Here is a 21,634-nt window from a genome sequence, read left to right on the forward strand (position 1 = left end):
AGCAGGGTGGTCTGTGTGGCACGTGGTCCCCATTGCCCAGAATGCCTCAGAAGAGAAGCTTAAGGTAAACCTGATATACAAAAATCCAAACTTACAAAACATACATTAAGGGATAATTAATTGCATTACAAAAGGATTCTTTACAAAAGAATTCAACTCTGGGTTCCCTTAAATAGCCAGCTTCTCAAGTACAGTCAGAATATGTTTTATAAAAATGTCCATATACAACTTCTCAGGGGCATGGCTGTTACGTGAATCGAGGTACACCTATACAACAGCCTTCCAGTTCAGGGGTGCACAGGGCCTGATTGCAGGGTCTTGATAGCATCTTCAGCAGCTGCAGATGTATCGGGCTAGCTAAGGGGCGTAATCTCCAAAAGGCAGTTGCAAAACTACTGAGTCTAGGGGTGAGAACATGAGTATTTTCAAGTAGAATTTCTGTTTCCAGGGCTTATCTGTTCCCTTGCTGAATTGTTTCATTTGCTAAATTGATGAAGTTTAACTTTAGAGTCTTCCTGCCACCTTGGACCCCTCTTCTCTTATCAGTACTCTGTCCTTAACACCACCTCTGAGTTTTCTCTGACAATTAATTGCTAAGATGCTATCTGATTACATCCTAAAGGGTTAGTTTTTCCTGCAGGAATAGGTGAAGGTGGTGAAAATGCAGGCTTTGAATCCAGAGGAGGTGGAGGTTGTATGTGAATAGAATAAACACCCTAGGATTTTCAGGGCTGCAGTCTATGCAAGCAGGTTGCTAGATTTTTCTCCTGCAGAGTAACTGGTGGGTTCAAACTTCTAACCTTTCAGCCAGCAGCCAGGCTCTTAACATTGGGCCATCAACCCTCCTTTATCCAAAGGTAGGGAGAGAATTTTTGTGATGGAGGAGCCAATTAGATGCAGCTATTCGACAGCATGCTGCTTGGCACAACGCTGAGCTCATCATGGACAATTGAACTGACAGGGGACTGACATGATAAAGCAAGTAATTGATGAACAGGAATTCTGGTCCCTGGGGTGGGAGTAGCAGCATGGAAGATGAATTTGCAGGGGTGTGCTTAATTTTAGAAACTCCCCCAAAGTTTCTCTCTCCTTTCCCCTGTGCTTTGTTGTTGTAGGTGTCATGGAGTCAACTATAACTCATAACGACCCTGTGAACAACAGGCCCTAACCTTGCTCTATCCTGAGCCATCCGATTTCCAGACAGAACTTTTTAGAGTCAAACTATATCAGTCCTGTGAGGATGTTGTTATGGTTAGATGTCCAGTTTCACCTCCAGGACGTCTCTCATGCAAGCTGGGATGGGGTCTGGCAATCCATTTTCCAATGAGTTCCCTACACTGGCATTTAGGAACTCATACCCTCTTCCCTCCAGCTGTTGTGCAGTGGGCAAGAGACGTCCACCCAGAGGGATGCTGTGTTAAACCAATATTTTAGGGACTTCAATGGAGGGTAATCAGAGGGATCAGTATCTATTCATAATTCTCTGGAGATGCTGGGTTTTGAGATTGACTTGGAAATTATCAATACAGATATGCAAAGCACAGGGTAGATTTTTTTTTTGACTGTTGAAGTTTGTGAGGTTAGATTGGGGCTCACCTCTGGGGTTCCTAAGGCTGACTGAGTGGTGATCTGAAATGACCTGGTAGATAGTTTACAGAACATTTTTCTCTTAACCCACAGTGCTAGCTCACCACAGCAATGGTAAGTGAGAAACACCGACATTTCCATCTTATGCTAAAGCCAATTTCGTGCTTTGCTTTTTCTAGCTTTTGTTTTTCTTTTAAAAAGGCACACACTATAGTGGACATGCTTAGTTAGAAGTGTAATCCAATCCATTCCTTAGCCACTTCCTTAGCCACACTGCCTCTCTGGTGCAAAGCACGCTGTACATTTTTAATGCCTCTCCTGCATGTCCTTGGGTTCCATTCCCCAAACCCCCATGTCATTGCGTATCGGCGTGTAAACATATTCTCACTAACTGTTCATTTGGACAGGATCAGGACATGGCTCAGGCTGCTAAGAAACTAATGTCTTCAGTCAATTTTCTAAGTGCGCGCCCCACTCACGTTTCTTCAGCTCTTACCCTGCTCACCAGTCATGGGGAAATTCTAGACCAGGGAGTTTTACCAAAAGCCACAAGCCTGGATCATCCTGTTGTATATTAAGATTAATCCCAGCAACCCAGTAAGACACAGGTATGAATGACAATTTTATCTCTTGTTGATAGTGCAGACAAAGGGCTAAAAACCAGAAATATTACTGTGGCACCTGGTGAAAAAGTGAACAGGATTTGGAGCTCTCTATTTGTTCAGATGACTTCCCCCCAAAAGAAAAACCCAAATGGACTCACTGCCTTTAAGTCAGTTACAACTCACTACAACCCATGAGGGCAGAGTGAAACTGCTCGTAGGGTTTCCAAGGCTGTAAGTCCTTTATGGAAACAGATTGCCACTGCTCCTTCGGAGTGGCTGAAGGGTTCGAACTGCCAAGCTTGCAGTTTGTGGTCAAGCACTTTAACCACTGTACCACTAGGACTCCTTCTGATCCCTTACTCCTGGCTAATCTGAGGTTCCTGCTTGGAGAAAGACTCCCAGCCTAGAAATCTAGGTTGAGAAGAGCAGCTGATGCTTCCTAGCTAGGCTGGGGAGTAGACTTGACTTCTAAGAAGACCTCGACCGCAGCTTCCCCCACACTTTTGTTAGTAGTTACAAAAGAGCATTGCAGAATATCTCAAGGGCTCAGAGGAGTGCCAGGAACTGAGACACGTAGGCGCTCTGGACCACCTAGGACTCACAAGTCCGGTTTGTCCTTTGATACTCTTCCAGCTCTGTTTTCCTGCTCACAGCCAGTTGCAGCTCCTGGCGGATCACCTGGATCTGCTTCTCAAGCTCAGAGAGTTCCTGCATCACTGAGTTCCGAGCCACGTTGACAGAATCTGCTTTTCCATTGGTGGTCAGGGAGGCAGGGAGCTCTCTTCTCCTTGGAGGGAGAGGGATGTCCTGGCGGGTCCGGAAGCCCACCTGACTTTGGCCTCCCTCATCATTAAAGATGTACTTGCACCGGTTGTCGTGACTCAGATTGGAAGTATTCCAAACGGCGAGTTGACGGGGTCCCAAGTTGGACCTAGGAAACAAAAAGATAATTCAGATTTACCTTCCTTCCCTTCTGTAGCTTCGGAAGTGCTGTTTGCCATCTGTTAGCCATTTCCTGTGTGAAAAATGTGGAGCTGGTTTGCACTTTAAAGATGAAGCAGCAAAGTCCTGGGGAGACAGCCTGCTAGAGTGTCATGGGCCCTATAGGAGCTGATAAACTTTTCAATTGAAGTTCAAGGTCTTAGCGAGTCTTGTGCTGCTCTGAAGCTGGAATAGTGTATTATCTGGAGGGCTGGTGGAACAGCTATGGCACATTCTTTTGTGATTAACCTCAGATGTATTTTTATTCCCTTCTTTGAGTGGGGCTGAGAGGCAGCACTGCCTCGAGACATCCTATGGCCATAAAGATGGTGCTTTAGCAAAAGTAAAAATCTGTTTATTCAGCTGTTGGACTAGAAGCATAAGCCTGCTGATAGATCTTATAATATGGCTCATGCTTAGTCCCACAGGACCGCCTTGATAGTTGCTGCTTGATTTAGGAAAGACTGAAACATGCAAACTGTAGGTTTCAGGAAAGGGTCCCATTCTAGGGATGACTCTATGTGGGCTGAAAATGACAGGTCAGGTCTGAAGCTTAAAAAAGAATTCCAGGAAATCCCTCAGGTTCTTGCAGGGATAATAAAATTCAAATAGAAACAAGTTTGAAATCCACTTTCAGGTTTGCATCCTACTACCAAACAGCATCCCAGATCGATGGCTGTAGGCAGCAAGAGACTTAGAACTACAGAGACACACAAGGAGAAGGATCCTGTTCCAGAAATGCATTTTGATATGAGATGTGACAGAGAATCTTTTACTACAAGAACAAAATATGAGCCTTCAAACAGCATAGCTGCTGATTTCATCTAGCCTTGTTAAAAGAGGAAGTGGAGAAATCTTGCCACGAGGTAGAGTGGAGAAGGATAATGATTTTTTTTAAACTTAATTACATTAATAAGATCAGAAAACTGCCCAGGTAACCCAAAGATCCAGCTATTAAAGCATGATTTACTGCAATGATGTCCTAGAAAAATATAGCTCAAGCTATTAAAATACATAAACTGTAAATTACCCAGAAGTTCTTTAGCATTTCTTATATAAATTAGCAGGCTATGGCAGAATTCAGCTGTCATGTGTTCTGAGCTTTGTAAAAATTCTATAACTAACCCGCTCAAGTTCTTTGAGACTTAGACCTGAGTCAAAGGGAAGACGTGACTATAATTTTCTTTCTGGCCTTAAAGTTTTCTTCAGTTTTTCTTTCAAGTGTTTTCCTTGTGAGTTTCAATAGTCTCTTGCTGATGCACATAGCACATTTTGCAGCTTTTGTCTGTCTTGCTTGAGGTGAGAAGAAAAGGAGAAGGGAAGATGTGTATCAAGAACCTGGGGTGACAGATTGAAACTAACACTTAGCGATCACATGTTGAATATGCTCAGCAGTATAAACAAATGTGTCAGATGAATTTTGGTTGAAAGCAGAGGAGACTGAAAGATGCTTCCCTATGTATTATTGGCTGGAAAGAAGTTGTGGGGAATCATGAGAAATTATGGATGAAATTGTAAAGAATGGGAATTCCAGAACATGGATTTTGTAAGGTTGGACTCTGCACATAATAAACCAAGAGGCAGTCACTCACATAGAACAAGAGAATACTGCGTTGTTTAGAATCAGGGAACGTGTGCACTAAGGTTTCAGCAGACTTTTGAAATCTGTATGCTGAGCAAATAATCCAAGAAGTGGCACTATATGAAGAGTTTAGTAACAAGATCAGAAGAAGGCTCATTAACAACCTTTGATATGCAAATAGAATGCCTTGCATATTGAAAGCTAAGAGGACTTAAAGTTCTTATGAAGGTAAAATATTTCCACATGGATTACACCACAAAATAAAGAAAAGATCTTTACAACTGGACCAATAAATAGTATTGTGATAAATGGAGAACAGATAGACATTACCAAGCATTTATTTTATGTGTATCTACAAGCAACCTTCAGGAAAATTCCATATGACTCAGCTATCCCTCTGCTTGGAATATACACCAAGAAAATGAGAACTGAGGCCCAAATGGAGACTTGTACACCAGTGTGTACAGCAGTGTTATTCACCATCATCACAAAAACATGGAAACAGCCCAAATGTCCAACCACAATGGAATGGATTGAGAAATTATAGATCATTCACATGATGGAATAATACACAGCACACAGGAGCAATGCTTTTGTAAATTACTACCTAACTTGGGAGGGACTGGAGAACATTATGCTAAGTGAACTAACACAGTCTCCTAAGGACAAATAATACATAAGACCGTTACTGTAGAATGAGTGTGAGGATCCAGGAGTAAGGGGGCGGGGAGCAGAGGGCTGAGGAAGGGCAGGGGTGGTGGGTGTTAATCATAGGGTCACACAATTTGATGAATGGGGTGGTGGTGAAGAAATGGGATAGATAAAGTGTGAAAAACAATGTGTATGAACTTTGTAAATAAACCAGTATAAAAAAAGTTGTTGTTTGTTGTTATGTGCCATCGAGTCATTTGCGACTCATAGCGACCCTATGGACAACAGCCCTAAACTGTGCTCTATCCTGTGCCAATCGCACTGCCTCTGACACACCCATCCCGATTACCCCAGTCACTGAATCAATCCACCTCATAGAGGGTCTTCCCCTCCTGCACTGTCCCTCTACTCTACCCAGCATGATGTACCTCTCTAAAGACTTGTCTCTCCTTACAACATGTCCAAAGTATGTCAGATGAAGCCCCAGAATCCTTGCCTCCAAGGAGCAGCCTGGTTTAACCCTCTCTAGGATGAATCTGTTTGTTTTCTTGGCAGTACAGTACTCTTCTCCAGCACCACAGCTCAAAGGCGTCAATTCTCCTTCTATCTTCCCTAGTCATTGTCCAACTCTCTGATGCATAACAAGTGATTGCAAAAACCATGGCCTGTATCAGGCGCACCTTAGTCTCCAGAGAGACACCGTTGCTCTTGAGTACTTTAGAGAGGTCCCTAACTGCAGACTTTCCCATCGCAATACATTTTTTGATTTCCTGGCTATTGGTGCCAAGAGTGTTGACCATGGAGCCAAGCAAACTGAAGCCGTAAACAATCTCAATCTCTTCACCATCCATCCTGATGATATCGATTGGTCCAGTGGTGAGAATTTTTGTCTTCTTGACATTGAGCCTCAGTCCATATTGAAGGCTGCAGTCCTTGACCCTCTGCAGTAAGTGCATGAGGTCCTCCTCAGTTTCAGCGAGCAGGGTTGTGTCATCTGCATAGTCACATCAGTTAGAAACGTATCACTGGGCTCCCTATTTCTATCATAGATGGAAAACAAATTTCTCATCTTGAAGTGGTGTATTTACTGCTATAATGTCTTTTTGTGATTCTCTGACTTAAAATCTATGTTAAAAATATTTATAGGACAAATCTATATGTACAATGGAAGCCAGCTGTGACCTGATTGGTCTGTAGCTTTTCCCTAGCAGACTTGCATGTGATTAAGGACAGAGAAGGAGTAGGGGTGGTGGGATTGTTGATGGGAAAGAGACTTGACAGGCTAATGGGATTTTGAGAAGGCCAATACAAATTGAAGAGAAGAGGACAGCAGCAATCTCAGACAGATGAAAGCAATGAAAATATTTACAGCCTCCTTTTTAACTTCTATTATGAGTAAGAAGTGAGTGTGTGTGTGTGTGTGTGTGATTTTTTAAATTGTCCAGAAAGCCAACCTTTGTACTGAGGTTGCAACGTAGATAACAGAGCTGCTTGAAGGTGTTGCCCCAAACCAAGACCATTGTGCATGAGAAGGAACCAGGAAGACCCTCACATCATCCAGTAGAGGCCAGCAGGGAACCAGGCCCAAAGGCTCCTGGCATCTGTAGCCACCACGGACGAGGTAATATTCATCCACACACTCACAGTTAAAGGATGAAGATTCAATTTTTATAAGTCATCAATATACTTGGTGTTTATTACTTCCTACTAAAAAAATGCTATTTTCTAGTGACTTTGTAGTAACAATGCTGGGAAACAGATTAACTAGAACATATCTGCTGCGATTTCAAATATTCCCAGGAGTACTGAAAAGGGGTTAAAAAAATAAATATGTCAACATAGACAATAATATGGAATGAATTGCCTGCAATACTCATGAGTTGGGTCTCATACATATTTTGTACATAATAATGGTTAACGTTCATTAGGGACTTGTATTGTTTTTGGGTTTTACACACATTCTGTCATTTACTCCTAAGGAAACCTATATAAAGTTATACTGCTTTTATCTTAGTTTTACAAATGATTATGGCTTGTAGAGACCCTATAGGATAGAATACAACTGACTGCACATGTGACTTCCAAAGGGGTAAACCTTTACAGCAGCAGACTGCCATTTCAGTGATAGGTGGCTTTGAACTGCCTACTGGCTAACAGCTGACTGCTTTGACTATCCCACCACCATGTCTTCTTAACTAAGGCACACTCATTTATTGCTGTCCAGTCAGAACTGACTCACAGTTGACCATTTAGAGTATTTTCAGAGGCTGTAAATTGCATGGGAGGAGATGAGATGATATCATCCATCTTTCTCCCAAGGAACAGCTAGTAGATTTGAATATCTGCCTTTGAGTTGGCAGACCAACTCTTTCCCCATAAGGCCACCATAACTCTCTAACTTAACTCACATATTTTAAGTGTGTGATAGAATTTGAATTTAGGAGTTGTGGAGTTTGTCTCTCAATAACACTTTTCTAGCATGGATGACTGACTACGTGAAGGGGCAGGACTGTGTGAGTGAGAAATGTTGGTTAATCCCACAAAACGATTGGCTTTCTACCATTCCACAAGGGGATTGGTCAGTCAAGCAATCTACAAGATTGCCTAGTCTTGCCAATGAATGAAACAGCTCCTGGTGGAGGTCCCAGATTAAGATGGACTTGGAAGCAGGAGTGGCATCCACTTCCTAAACAACACGCCTCTGAAAACTCTATGAATTTAGAAAAATAACAATAGTTATAGAACAGAATTCAGGTCTTTTGTTCATAGGGTCACCATGAGTCATGCTCAACTCGATGGCACTTAGCAACAACAACAAGAACAATAGCTGCAGAGAATAGGAATCTTCCGACACCAGAAGAGATGGCATTTTTCCTCCAGCCAGAGATGAGAAAACTCTACCAAGCTTGTGCAATGTAGGACATACGGCAGGACAAGAGCAGAAGTCATGGCTGAACTGGAGAACTGATGGAAACTGAGATGAAACCTTGGGGTAGAAGGTGCAGGGTGCCAATATTGGGAGGTCTGAGAACTTTATTGGACAATTGTGGGGGAAGCCAATATCAGCAGGACTGAGAACTTGGGAACATCTGAAGCCACGAGGCTCAAGGCTGAGGTGTCTGTGTGCACATTTTGGGAGTCGTCTTGATCTTGACTGTATTTTGTTATTAATTTGAATCATAACATTTTGACTTCCCCAGTATGATTCTGTGTGGTCTGTGAGCTATCACAATGGATTTTGAACCCACCAAAACGGTAAGATTGGTATTGAGATAAGTAGAGTTAGAGAAGCATGAGGGATATATCTGATCTCATGGGAATTGGTTTTGTGTTATTGATGTTGTGGGCGGGGACAGTTTTTCTCTGTGAAGTTGGTAAAGGTCAGATATGGCACTTCCCACGTGGCCTTGGCTCTTTTTACAGGAGTCATATTTGAGTTCATGCTCACATTTTTAACCCTGACAATATACTATCTACACAGCATTTGAATCAGTATGCATGCCTGTGTATTGGCTTCTTTCATTTCTGGTACATATATTTATGTTGACTGTGTTTATTGACAATAACCTGGTCCTAATGAAGTTGAATACTTCTACATAATTTCCCCTTTGGGTAAGGAATCTTATCTTCACACTTTGGTTTCAGTTAAAGTAAAAAACATCTAACCATGGCCTCTTCTTACCTCTTTTCCACACGTTTAGTTCTGAAACGCTGCTGCTTTTCCTCCCCAAAGGATGTGTTTAGTGCTCTATGTAATCTCTGGCGGAAAGAACAGAGTCACAGGTAAAGATCATTAGGAACATGCTTGAGTCCAGGGACAAAGTATGGCCCAAGACTGAACAGCTTAGCAGGTCACTATAAATCTTGTCTTATTCACACAGATCCCCATCGATGTCCCCAAACAGATCAACATTCCATCCAAAAATCTCAAAAGAACAAGAAACCCAATTCCAAGTTATTATTCTACATAGGCAAAAATATTATTTGATAGCCTAGGAATGTCAAGGGTTGTGAAAATCTGCCATGATATAAAGATGTATTATTGTAAGAAATGTGTAGCAAAGGGTTTTGTACAATTGCTCCAGGTGAGTCAGCAATTTAAGTCTCAACTTCTTAGTAGTCAAAGTAAAGAAAGGAAGGCCCTGAGTGTTAAACTAACCATATTATAACACAGGGAGAAAAATCAGTTCTCTAAAGAGTTTGGAGAAACAAAATATTTTAAGGGGACAAAATTCCTGAGCTGAAAAATCAAAGTCTCATTGCTACCAACCAAACAAGCTTGAAAGCAGGAGTGGCATCCACTTCCAAAACAGTTTGCCTCTGGAAACCCTATGAACCTGGAGAAAGGACTAAAGCTTTACAAATGTCTAGGTCTTTCGTTCTAGGGTCGCTTTGAATTACCTACGACTCAATGGCACTTAACAATGACAACAATAACAACAACGAGATAGATCAGTTGGCCTAGTGGACAGAAAGTGATACTACCAAGCCAAACGTGGGTGACTCTAATCCGTGGTCCTCAGGCCTGTCTTTACTTGTTTTTGGTGAAACATTCTTCTAGGTTGTATAGCCCTGGTCTGTCCATTAGCTGTACAGAGGTAACTCGTGCTTGCTGTGAAGCTGAACACTGTGACACTGATGAATCAAATGCGAGAATAGTTACCCATTGAGGACAGTGTTTGGTGGTACTCCCTGATTAAAACAAGCTTGGAAGCAGGAGTGCATCTACTTTCATAATAGCTTGTCTCTCTGGACACCCTATGAACCCGGAAAAAGGACAAAAGCTCTACAAGTTGTCTAGGCCTTTCGTTCATAGGGTCGTTACCTACAACTTGATGACACTTAACAACAACAACAACAACAACAATGCAACCAAATCAATGAGAGTAAAAAGCAAAAAAACCCAATACCCTGTTAACAGAAATGTTGCTAGGTGGTGCAAATAATTAACATTTGGTGTTTTCTAAATTTTTTTCCACATTTGACTCTTAACCTAAGGAAAGCTTAGCACTGCAGAAGAAATGCCTGGCATCTCCTTCCTGCTGTAGAGATTGTTGTTTATATGTACCATTGAGTCAGAACTGACCCATAGCTGACCCTCCAGTGGGTTTTCAGAGGCAATAAATCTCACAGGAGGAGACTTCTTATCTTCTGTGGAGCTGCTAGTGGATTCAAACCACACACCTTTGCATTGGCAGCACACTTTCTCCCATCTAAGCCACAGATTACAGTTAGAAAGCTCTATGGGGCAGTTCTACTCTGTAACACAAGAGGTTGCCATTCATCCAAATCAACTAATGGAAATAGATTTGGTTTTTCAGATTGTGTTAATGAAATGGGGGATCAACACAACAATAGAGGAGAATCAGGAGAATTGACATCTCTCAGCTGCGAGGGCAGGAGGGATCCTGTTATTGCAGGAAAGGATAGCTCCCCCAGCCTCACCATGGTCAAGTGGAACATCCACGGTCAAGTGGAACATCTTTAAGACAACTCCCAGCTCCCTTCCTAGAGTCCTCCCAAGACTACATTTTGGCCCTCCATATCAATTTTCTTCAGGGTTAAATGTGCAAATGAAGGCACTTGAATGGTTGGTCAGCCATAAAGATTTCATTTTCTCTGTAAACCAATGTGTGTTGCATGTCTGATTTACACATAGCGACCCCATAGGATAGACCAGAACTGCCCTCTAGGATTTCCAAGGCTGTCATCTTTATGGATGCAGACGGCCACATCTTTTTCCCACAGAGCCTCGGATGAGTTAGAACTGCTGGCCTTACAGTGAGCAGCCAAGTGCTTAAGGATTGTGCCATCAGGGGTCCTTCCAACTTCATTTGAAACATTTCCATTTGGGATGGAAGAGACTATGGGCAACAAAACTGTCATACAATCTCTTCAAATTATCACTGTTAAGTGAGATCAGGTTTTAAGAAAGAAGAACTTCTATTGCTTTCATTAGGGCCACAGAGAAGTGTTCCAGAAGTCACTGAGGTGGCGTAATTTAATGGGAAAGTGAATTAATGGGACACAAGGGGCTCTGTCACCTATACTGAGGGGACGTGGTAAGTTGACGTTTATGTCTGACCTCTGGCTTAGTGGAGGGGGGCACTCCTATTACTGGAAATTTTGATGTGTTAGGAACATTGAAGCAGACCTCCAAGACACACTCACCTGACTGGTATGGAGCCAGTATTTCAGCTTGGATTTATTTTTGATTCGTGGTAGCAGCAGTCTGTACACTATGTGCTCACCGATGGTTGTCAAGATAGACAGACCAAATCCAATGCACAGCAGCACGAAGAGGCCAGAGAAGTGCTTGATGCCCATTTGCAACGTCTGCAGCGAACAGGAAAGGAAAGGCCATGAGTGGGACACTCCACCTGGCTCCATGCATGGCCACTCTTAGACTCAGGTTCTTTGTTTCTGGGTCAAACAAAAGCTAGAGAAGATCAGTTCCCTGTCTACATGCTCTGCAGACTTCACTGCACTACTTCAGCCTCTGCAGAACACACTTCTTGAGACCCTATTCACAGGTTCGTTCCATTGTAGGAATGCTCTACGGAGTTATGTGGAGACCGTGGGTCTACATGCTTTTACCTGAGAAAGTTATGGAAGGAAACATCTTAGTACACAGAAGCACTGAAAAGTCACCCATGGAAAACTCTTCTCTGACGGATATAGTATCACTAAGGTTAGGAAGAAAAGACGATGAGTTCAATGCTACTGGAATTGAGGGCATGTAGTGAACATGGAGGTCATCTAGTTCAGCCTTCTTATTTTATAGGCAAAAAACCTGGAATCAGAGTAATTTAGTAAATTGAGCCTGGTCACAAAGGTAGGTACTCATTGAAGAGAAAGATAGAATCTAATAATATTTAGCATTTGCTTACATTTTGCCAGACTTTGTGTATTGAGGGAGGTATCAATACTCTTTTAGTGGTGCAAAATGGTTAACGCAATTGGCTGATAACTGAAAGATTGGAGTCTGGAATGTAACTAGAGGGCACTCAGAAGAAAGGCCTGGATCTACTTCTGTAAAGCATCATCAGTCACTGAAAACCCCAAGGGGCACAGTTCCACGTGACACCTGCAGGGACCTTTGTAACTTGGAGTCAACTTGATTGTAATTGGTTGCTAGTTATAGTTGAAGACACTGACATTCTGGCACCTCGTGAGTGACAAAATTGGACTATAGATCCATGCCTGTTTAGCTTCAAAGCTTCTTTCTGTTATATAATAAAACAGCGGTTACTTTGGAGCAATAGTCACAGTACCTTATGTGGCATGCATTCTGTGGAGCGATTTACATATGTTATCTAAAGAAATCCTTATATTACTGTGAGCTGTGCTCGACACGAAGGCAATCACCACCACCACCACCACCACCACCACCACCACTGTGAAATAGGTATCCTTTGGTCACTGACAAAGATGTTGCAGAAGGAAGACAGTTAACACACTGCATATCTATTAAGTGGCAGGCACTCTTCTGAGTGAAGGTAGGAGGTAATTATGTCCCTGTATTTAAGCAACGTGAGTCTAGGGAGGAAGCAAACATATTTACTATAAAAGATGATTCAACTGTGCTTTTCTGAATTTTGTGAATCATGAGATAAGCAAGGCTGGAAGTAAGAGAGATGGAATGAGGAGACTGGAAGGGAATGCGCACTCACCGAAGGCAGAATAAAAAAGGGAGGGCAGATGGGGTCTCTGGCAGAGTGGTTAGGGGGTTGTGACTAGACAGTTGTTGCTCTGGGGTAAGGTGTGAGCTATGTATGAGGAAAACAAGTCCCTGAACACAAAACACAACCCCCCCACCCCAGGAACTTGGATGTTATTTTTTTTATAAAGGCTTATCATCATCATCATCATCATCATCATCATCATCATCATCATCATCCTTCTCAATTATTTAACACATAATGTGTGTAAGGCCCAGTTTAAAGTAGTGACTTGCTTGTTATGCATTGAAATGTGTGTCGCCATTCATTGCTCACTGATACGTATTAGAATCCTAATTTTTGTACATGTGATCTTAGTCGGGAATAGGATTTTCTTTGTCAGTTAATCAGCCCTTGCCAGCATATGGTGTGTCCTAAACCTCATCACTTCTGAATTATAAAAAAAGCAGATGAGACACTGGCGGTAGCACAAAATGGGATTATCTAGGACCCCAGGAATGCTGACATTACAGAAGCTGAAAGAGATAAACACATTCTTCCAGCAGCTAACAAAGAAAGAATCTGAACTAAGAAAAAATAAATTTCGGTTCTTCCATTTATGGTACTTTTGTAACTGCAACACTAGGTAACTAAGACATTGTTTAATCCTTATAGTGCCCCTGCAAGGGAGCGCTGGTGGCTGAGTGGGTAAGCAGTTGTGCTGTCAAACCCAAAGCAGGCAGTTTGAATCCACCAGCTGCTCTGTGGGAGAAAAGTGGACAATCTCCTCCCGTGTGATTTATAGTCTCTCAACACCAGCCAGAGGGTCAGCGATGAGTTGTTTCTGTCTGGACGGCATATAACAATAGCAATGACTTACTTGACAGACACTGCTATTATCTTCATTTTATTAATGAAGAAATTCAGGAACAAAGAAATTAATTACTTGTCCAAAGTCACACAACTAGTAAAGGATTAGAACTGGCATTCAAATCCAGGCAGGCTGACACTCTTAACCACCTCTTCTGACTGATGTGAATGAGCCTCTCATTTTCTTTAATGCACTTTCTCTCATTCCTTTTTATTTTTTTATTTTTATTGTGATTTGAATGGAACTTTACAAAGAAATTGATTTTCACTCACTCATTTTTACAGATTTATTCCCCCTTCCCCACCTCCTTCTTTTCTTAATGCATGTCCTGTACCAGCTTGTAAGTTGCATTACTCTTAATGTCTCTTTGCCTATTCTTTTCAGAATTACTTTCCCTTTACCTATTGCAATGCCATGTTCCTTATCTAGTCATCCTTTTCCCATTCTCCCTACTTCTCTGTCCCTCACTGTCCCATAGTCGCTCGATTTTTTAACAGATGTCTTATACTGCACTTGTCCCTCTCCCCTCTCAGTTTAGCCTCATCATGGATAACAGCCAGCCATGCATGGCTCAGGCATGGGTGCCCTGGAAGCTTGACCTGGCACCAAGGTCTAGGGCAAAATGTAAAGATTTCACTTTGTTGGACTTGGGCTATGAGATCTTTCCTCCATGACAGTGGCTGTGAACAAAAGACCAGTGCGGAGACCCTTGGGAAAGAAATGACTGGAGTTGAATAAGGACTCAGAACATGCACTGTCTCTGGGAACTGAGTCACAGGCAGGACTGGGCAGAAAGACATGAGAATTCAGACAGAAACCCAGGCTAAGAGGCAAGGAATGGTGGTATGCAAAAGTGGGAAGATCACTGGACTCTAGAAATAATACAGGTACTAGGGCTTTTCTGGTATAAGTGGTGATCAACTAAATAACCTTAGTCTCTGTACATACAAACATGTTTGAAAATTGCCCTTGGCCTGGACCTTTCTAATATGGATACGGTATGGCTATCATAGAATAATTCAGTGATTTATTAATTATTGCTGTGAGTTAAGATGAAACTAGGGAAATACATTCTGGTCTTTAACATGATCAAACATTCAGTAAAACTATAATTGGATAGGATTTACTGCTTTCTACTGCCAAGGAGGCTATTCCTTGAAGAAGGACATGATGCTGGGAAGGGTAGAGGGTTGGTGAAGGAGAGGAAGACCCTCAACCAGGTAGATTGGCACGGTGACTGCTGTGATGGGCTCTTTTGTGCCAGGCAGTGTGAGGATGGCACAGCATAGGGCAGGGTTTAGATGTTTTGTTCATAAGGTCGCTTTGCATCAGAAGCATGAGTGGCATCCACTTCCAAAATAGCTGACCTCTGGAAACTCTGTGAACTTGGAGAAACAATGAACAATACAGAGAAAGAAAAGTAACTTCCAACAAGTCATCTTGCCTAGTTTGGCATTCCCCTGTTATATTTAATATTTTCACTTTCTTGCTTGATAACAAGTAGTCTGCATGCCATTAAATTTATATATTTTTTCTTAAAATTCTGTTGTTTACACATACACACTAATAATGAAAATGTTTAGTGTTTCTTTATTGACCATCTAATATATGCTTATGTACATGCATAGACAATCTTACAATAAACCCTGTAAGCTAAGCAGTCCTGGAAGCAGGAGCGGCATCCACTTCCGAAACGGCTTGCCTCTGGAAACTCTATGTACGAACAGTGCCCAGGCCTTTAGTTCATAGGGTCGCTATGATTCGTCAACGACTCGACGGCACCTAACAACAACAACAACAAGCTAAGTAGTGTATTCTCTTTTCATAATTGAGGAAACTGCATCTTAGTCACTTCCTTTACCTGAGATTATACACATGAACAAGTGGGGGAGTCAGTCTCTGGGTTCAGAACGGCCTAATGCCAAAGCCTGAGCTACAGCTCAAGGAAACCCCATTTACAGTATCTGTCTGCATCCCTTGCTAGCCGAAGCTCTCACTGCATATTCCCCCTAACAGCTAACAAACATTTTTATTCAGAATTTACCACCCAAGTAGGAAATATGTTGTGAGGACCATTGTAAATGTTTACATTGTGTCTGAGTCTAGGTGACAAGATGCACTGCTGCGGTTGGAATTCAGCTGTTCTTCCCACAGGACAGTGTTATTTTAAATCCCATTGTACGTTAGCTGTTGGTACCTTTCCCCGCACTGTCATGTGAAACTATTTTCTTTCTAATGAAACTTCCTCAGCTAAATGCTCATCAGTGATCTGTGACAGAGGAAGAAGAGGGACAATGAATATTCAATGTCAAATTGTTGAAATAAATTTGGGTCATGCAGACAGCATGATGACTGTGGTTGCAAGTGACAAGAGCAGAAACAGCACATCCAGAAATGCAATTATCAGCCTAGGCTCATCTTGTCAAGAGCTGTATAAATGGAAGCAGAGACAAAGCAAACAAGACGTAAGTTTTGAGTTATTTTTAATCCTGTGGCTGCTTCTACAATTTCAGCTGATAGCTCCCAGGGATGGTGAAGCTTCTTCTCTCACACTTTGGACATGTTGCTAAGAGAAGCTATTTCTTCAAAAGGGATATCATGGTTGGAAAGGTGAGGGTCAGAGAAAGAGAGGAAGACCCCTAACCAGTTGGATTGATACAGTGACTGCAGCAATGGGCTCATGCTGTCAGAAATGATGACAGTGGCACAGGGCTGTTGTTCATAGGGTCACTGTAAGTTGTACTCGACTCAGTGGCACCTAACAGCAAGTCATACACTTTCAGAGTCTCCAGTGTCCAGGAGGAAGGATTGTCCAGGAGTTCTTGGGGATTGGCTGTGGACAAATCTGAGGCACTTACAGTTTCACTGAATCCTTTGCCAGTTCACTTTAACCCACCAACTCACTTCCTTCTTCCCCTCATTGATGACTCAGGGAAGCAGTGAGAGGGAGTGAGACTGAGCTGACCTTCCAAGAGGTTTTCAGGCTGTAAATTGGACAGAAGATTGCTCATGTTTTAACCTGTGGCGCAACAGGGGGATTTGAACCTCCTGCGTTTGGGTTGGCAGTGCAATTCCATATCCACTAGGCCATCAGAGCTTCCACTTAGCTCTTTAATCACTAAGTAACCATTGAAAATATGCCTTGTGTTCTTATTTTAGTTTGCTAAAGATGAATATTTATTAAGTTTTTAAAATTATTTTATTGTTCATTTGCATTTTAATATATATTCATTATTACATGGACAGGTAACTTAGGTTGCATTTACCCTGATACTTTAAATGCTTTATATTATGTTGAAATCCTTGATATTATGCTACATATAATAATCCATGCATTGTGCATTAAATATAAGCAGCTATAGGTATTGCCATCTACTTCCTAAACAGCATGTCTCTGGAAACTATGAACTTTGAGAAATGACCAAAGTTATAGAAAAGCTTCAGGTCTTTTGTTCACAGGGTTGCTATAAGTTGTGCTCAATCAAAGGCCATCAACAACAACATAGGTATTTAAAGGGAGCTCTGAAAATACACTGGAGGGCCCGCAATGAATTTGTTCTATCTTGACAGCATCTAACAATAACCACATAGGTGTTTAATAATACTTAAGGAGCCATTTGGGTTTTTAAAATAACATTAGAGTGGTTTTATTATTATTTTTATTTTCCGTTTAAAAGAGTGTAAATGATTTTATCACCAGAAAAGTCAAGAGCTAACACATTTGCAGACAAAACTAGTGTCAGATAAAAAGAGATGACATGTTACCACATGTTCTGTTGTGGTTTCTTCTAGCCCTGATCATCATTGCTTCCAGTGATATATGTTGTTGTTGTTGTTATGTGCCGTCGAGTCGCTTGTGATTCATTGCGACCCTATGTACAACAGCCCTAAACCCTGCTCTATCCTGTGCCAATCGCACTGTCTCTGATCCACCCATTCCGATTACCCCAGTCACTGAATCAATCCACCTCATAGAGGGTCTTCCCCTTCTGTGCTGCCCCTCCATCCTCCCAAGCATGATGTCCCTCTCCAAGGACCTCTCCCTCCTTACAACATGTCCAAAGTATGTCAGATAAAGCCCCAGAATCCTTGCCTCCAAGGAGCAGCCTGGTTTAACCCTCTCCAGGATGAATCTGTTTGTTTTCTTGGCAGTCCATAGTACATTCAATACTCTTCTCCAGCACCACAGCTCAAAGGCATCAATTCTCCTTCTATTCTCCCTAGTCATTGACCAACTCTCTGATGCATAACAAGTGATTGCAAAGACCACAGCCTATATCAGACACATCTTAGTCTCCAGAGTGACACCATTGCTCTTTAGTACCCTGGAGAGGTCCCTAACAGCAGACTTTCCCATCGCAATATGTTTTTTGATTTCCTGGCTACTGGTGCCAATAGTGTTGACCGTGGAGCCAAGCAGACTAAAGTTGTTAACAATCTCAATCTCTTCACCATCCATCCCGATGCTGCCAATTGGTAAGCTTTATTGCCATCTAAACCTTGCATTTTATCTTTCTCAGATGTGGATCCTTTAAGCATCAGATAGATGGATAGGCTAGATAGATGACTGGTTGTCCAGCCTCCAGCACATTAATGGATTTCAATCATCATTTTGTCCTTGATGTTCTTGGTCAAGTCCTATGTAACTAAATCTTTGCCTTCAACCTACACTTCTCAAACACACAGCAACCAGTCAAAACAAACAAACAAAAAACCACACACACACAACAAAGCGGGGGGATATATAAATGGCAATGGAGTAATCAAAATAATTTAAATTGTTGATACACTAAAAACAAGGTACAGTTTGAACACTGGATTAGAGAACAGAGAAGTCACTGATGACTTTGACAAGAGTTGCTTTGGCCTTGGGTTGGGGGGAAAACCTGATTGGAATGAGTTCAGAAAAGACTAGTAGAGAACTTTTTAGAAGACCAGAGAAATTGGGTGGTCTTTTTCACCTCTGGACCATATAAAATCAGTGGAGCCCAGGTCAAGGCTATGGCTGTAGTGGTATACACTGGGATAACAGCAGAGGAGAGTCTGACCAGTAAGGTTTAGCAGATTCTAATATATGTCTGTTTTTGGGAAGGGGTGGAAGATGTGTACCTGCATGAGATGTGGGCTTCTGCCTGAAAGTACTCACTTAACAGATGAAACAAAACAGGAAGTGATTGACAGCAATCTAGAGATGCATGAGCTGAAGTTAACAGTGCTCATGCATTTGGATGAGTTAAAGGATCTAGATTGGTGGTAGCAACTGGGGTCTGCTCAAAGTCAACAAGTAATACGTTTTATCTCACTTCATCGCACAGTCAAGAAAGGAGGACCGTGAGTATTACTAAGAGAGATCACCAAGCTTGGAGTGCATCTTTTTGGACCTGGGCTCCTCCTTGACTCAACTTCTTGACACTAGAGAAAGTCAGAATACATGGGGATCTCCAGGGAAAGCCAGGTCAACAGACACTGAAGGAAACAAGCTCTTTGGTCCACAAACAACAGAGGCAGAGGGTCTTTCCTTCGAGCTTGTACCCTGAATTTGGACTTTGAGCTTCCTAGAGTGTAAAATAATAAATTTCTGTTTGTTAAAATGATCCCCTTGTGGTATCTTTATTCTAACAGAATTAGGTAACTAAGACAAGAGGACATTATGCAATCTATAATATCCAACATATCTTTTTCTTTTGCAATCTATGCAATTAAAAAAAATGTGAACTGGCTCATGCTGTCCATCCATCTGGTTCCTCAACAGAAGGAGGTGGTCCAAATTGCTATCTTGGAGCAGCCAGTGGAGCGGGATCTCTGACTCTCTGCTTAACAGTCACATTATCTACAGCATTTTCTGTAAAGCCGGGATGCTGGCATCCACCACATGGTTTCATTTTGGTGCTTAAGTGATGTCCTAAGGTATCAGTAATGAGAGCATAGTAATATATTAATACATGTTATTCTTATCTCTGTTTATAGTTATATAGAACTAAATTTGCCGGCAATTAACAATGAATTGAGAAATAAGCCAAACAAACTAACAAACATTTTAACTTGGAAGCGAATGCAGCCCTTCTCATATATTCTTTGCTGTTAGGTGGCACCAAGTTGATTCGGACCTGTCGTAAACCTATGTACAATAGCTTGAAAGCCTGCCCAATCTCAAGCCACCCTCACAGTCCGCTGTGCCCAGGCCCAATGCTGCAGTCACTGTTTCAACCCATCTCCTCGAGTAGTCTTTTGTTGACCCTCTACTTTTTGAAGAATGATCGATCCTCCTTCCCAAGGACTGTTCCCTCCAGATCACATGCCAAAATTATGTGAAATGAAGTCTCACCATCCTCGCTTCTCAGGAGCACCGTGGTTGCATTTCTTCCAAGACAGACCTGTTTGTACTTCTGGCATCCGTGGGACATTTGATACGCTTCGTCAACACCATTCAGATCATATTTTTCCAGTGTTGAAGCCGGAAACAGGCTCTGAGTTCACGGTCATTGTCAAAAGCACTGTGTAGCTATATTAGGCAGACTTTGATTGTGCAATTAGTTTGGCATTCCAGAATCTGACATACTTTCCACCTTCTTGTCAAATTTAAGCGTATAATTCAACCTGTCTCAAAACCTTGATCCTAATTTCAAATTGTTCATATTTTAGGACACCTATAAATAATGTCTGTCTTTAAGAGGCTCTCCGGCTAGCATCACCTGTGCTTACTTTCATTACGGATGTTACAAAGTTTTCTTTACATAGATTTGGCAAGTCCTTAACTTTTCTCCAGTGTTCAAATAAAAAAGTCTATGGTCCTCTTTTCAAATGAAGTATAGGGGTGATAATGGCATTGTTCCAATGTGTCCTCTCTGGGCTGGGACTACATAAATGTCTAACTCGTTTTAGACGGGACATAGCTAAGCACTAATTAAGGGGGCCTAAGAACCTGTAGGCTGCCTCTCTTATTGTTGATCTTGTACAAGGGGAAGAAGGAGGTGGGGAGGGAGTTGTAAAAGGAATCCACTGTGTTCTAGGCAGGCCACATATTGCTTCTTAAGTGAACAAAACAGGCCTGTGATGTAGGAATTACCTTCATTTTTTAAAATTAATTATCTTCATTTTAATGAAAAGGAAATACATAGGATAAATGAGTTATTTATGCTCATATAATTCATTAGAAGTGGAGCTGTCACTACAAACCCAGCCACATGTGACTGAATCCAAACTTTTGTTTCTGACTTTGGACTATCGTACCCTGCAGTGGGGTTATGACATGTCACTACAAGGCTGGGAGAGTTTAAGGAGTATGAATATGTTGTTGTTATGTGCGGTGGAGTTGGAATGGACTCAGTTGACCCTCCCGCGGATATGCAGAGGCAGTAAATCTCGAGGATTCCTATCCTTCTTCTATAAAGTAGCTGATGCATTTGAACCAGGTGCCTGTGGGATGGCAGTGCCGCCTATTACCACTAGGCCACATGAGATATAATTGTTCCAAATAGTTAAGCAATTTTTCTCAGGAAAAACTCGCTTCCTGGACATTTATCATTCTTATACCTGAAAAAGCTGCAAACATTCTCTATCTACTTTTTTTTTAACACAGGAAGAGGAGGCCACAAATATAACTACTGGCAGGCAACTTCTCCTAGAAGCACACCCTGCCACCCTTTCATTTATTATATAATTTTATTATAAAAATATATTTACATATTAATAAATA

General features: G+C 41.8%; 1 protein-coding gene across 2 annotated transcripts in view; it reads right to left on the reverse strand.

Moving 5' to 3' along the window:
- The window catches only part of GRIN3A (glutamate receptor, ionotropic, N-methyl-D-aspartate 3A), a 233,333-nt gene continuing 211,699 nt past the window's right edge, over nt 1-21,634 (reverse strand). The window contains exons 7-10 of one of the 2 annotated variants that reach the window (XM_006886896.1): nt 11,578-11,742; nt 9,089-9,165; nt 2,781-3,123; nt 1-11 (exon numbers count right to left, since the gene is read on the reverse strand). In XM_006886896.1, coding sequence (XP_006886958.1) covers nt 2,784-3,123; nt 9,089-9,165; nt 11,578-11,742 — 582 coding nt within the window. In that variant the 3' untranslated portion in view covers nt 1-11; nt 2,781-2,783. Of the gene's footprint in view, nt 12-2,547; nt 3,124-9,088; nt 9,166-11,577; nt 11,743-21,634 lie in introns of those variants that run through there. The other variant, XM_006886895.1, reaches the window with a different exon arrangement.

Source organism: Elephantulus edwardii, unplaced genomic scaffold, assembly GCF_000299155.1.
Source record: "Elephantulus edwardii isolate Elephantulus edwardi_28Jun2011 unplaced genomic scaffold, EleEdw1.0 scaffold00052, whole genome shotgun sequence".
Classification (NCBI taxonomy): domain Eukaryota; kingdom Metazoa; phylum Chordata; class Mammalia; order Macroscelidea; family Macroscelididae; genus Elephantulus; species Elephantulus edwardii.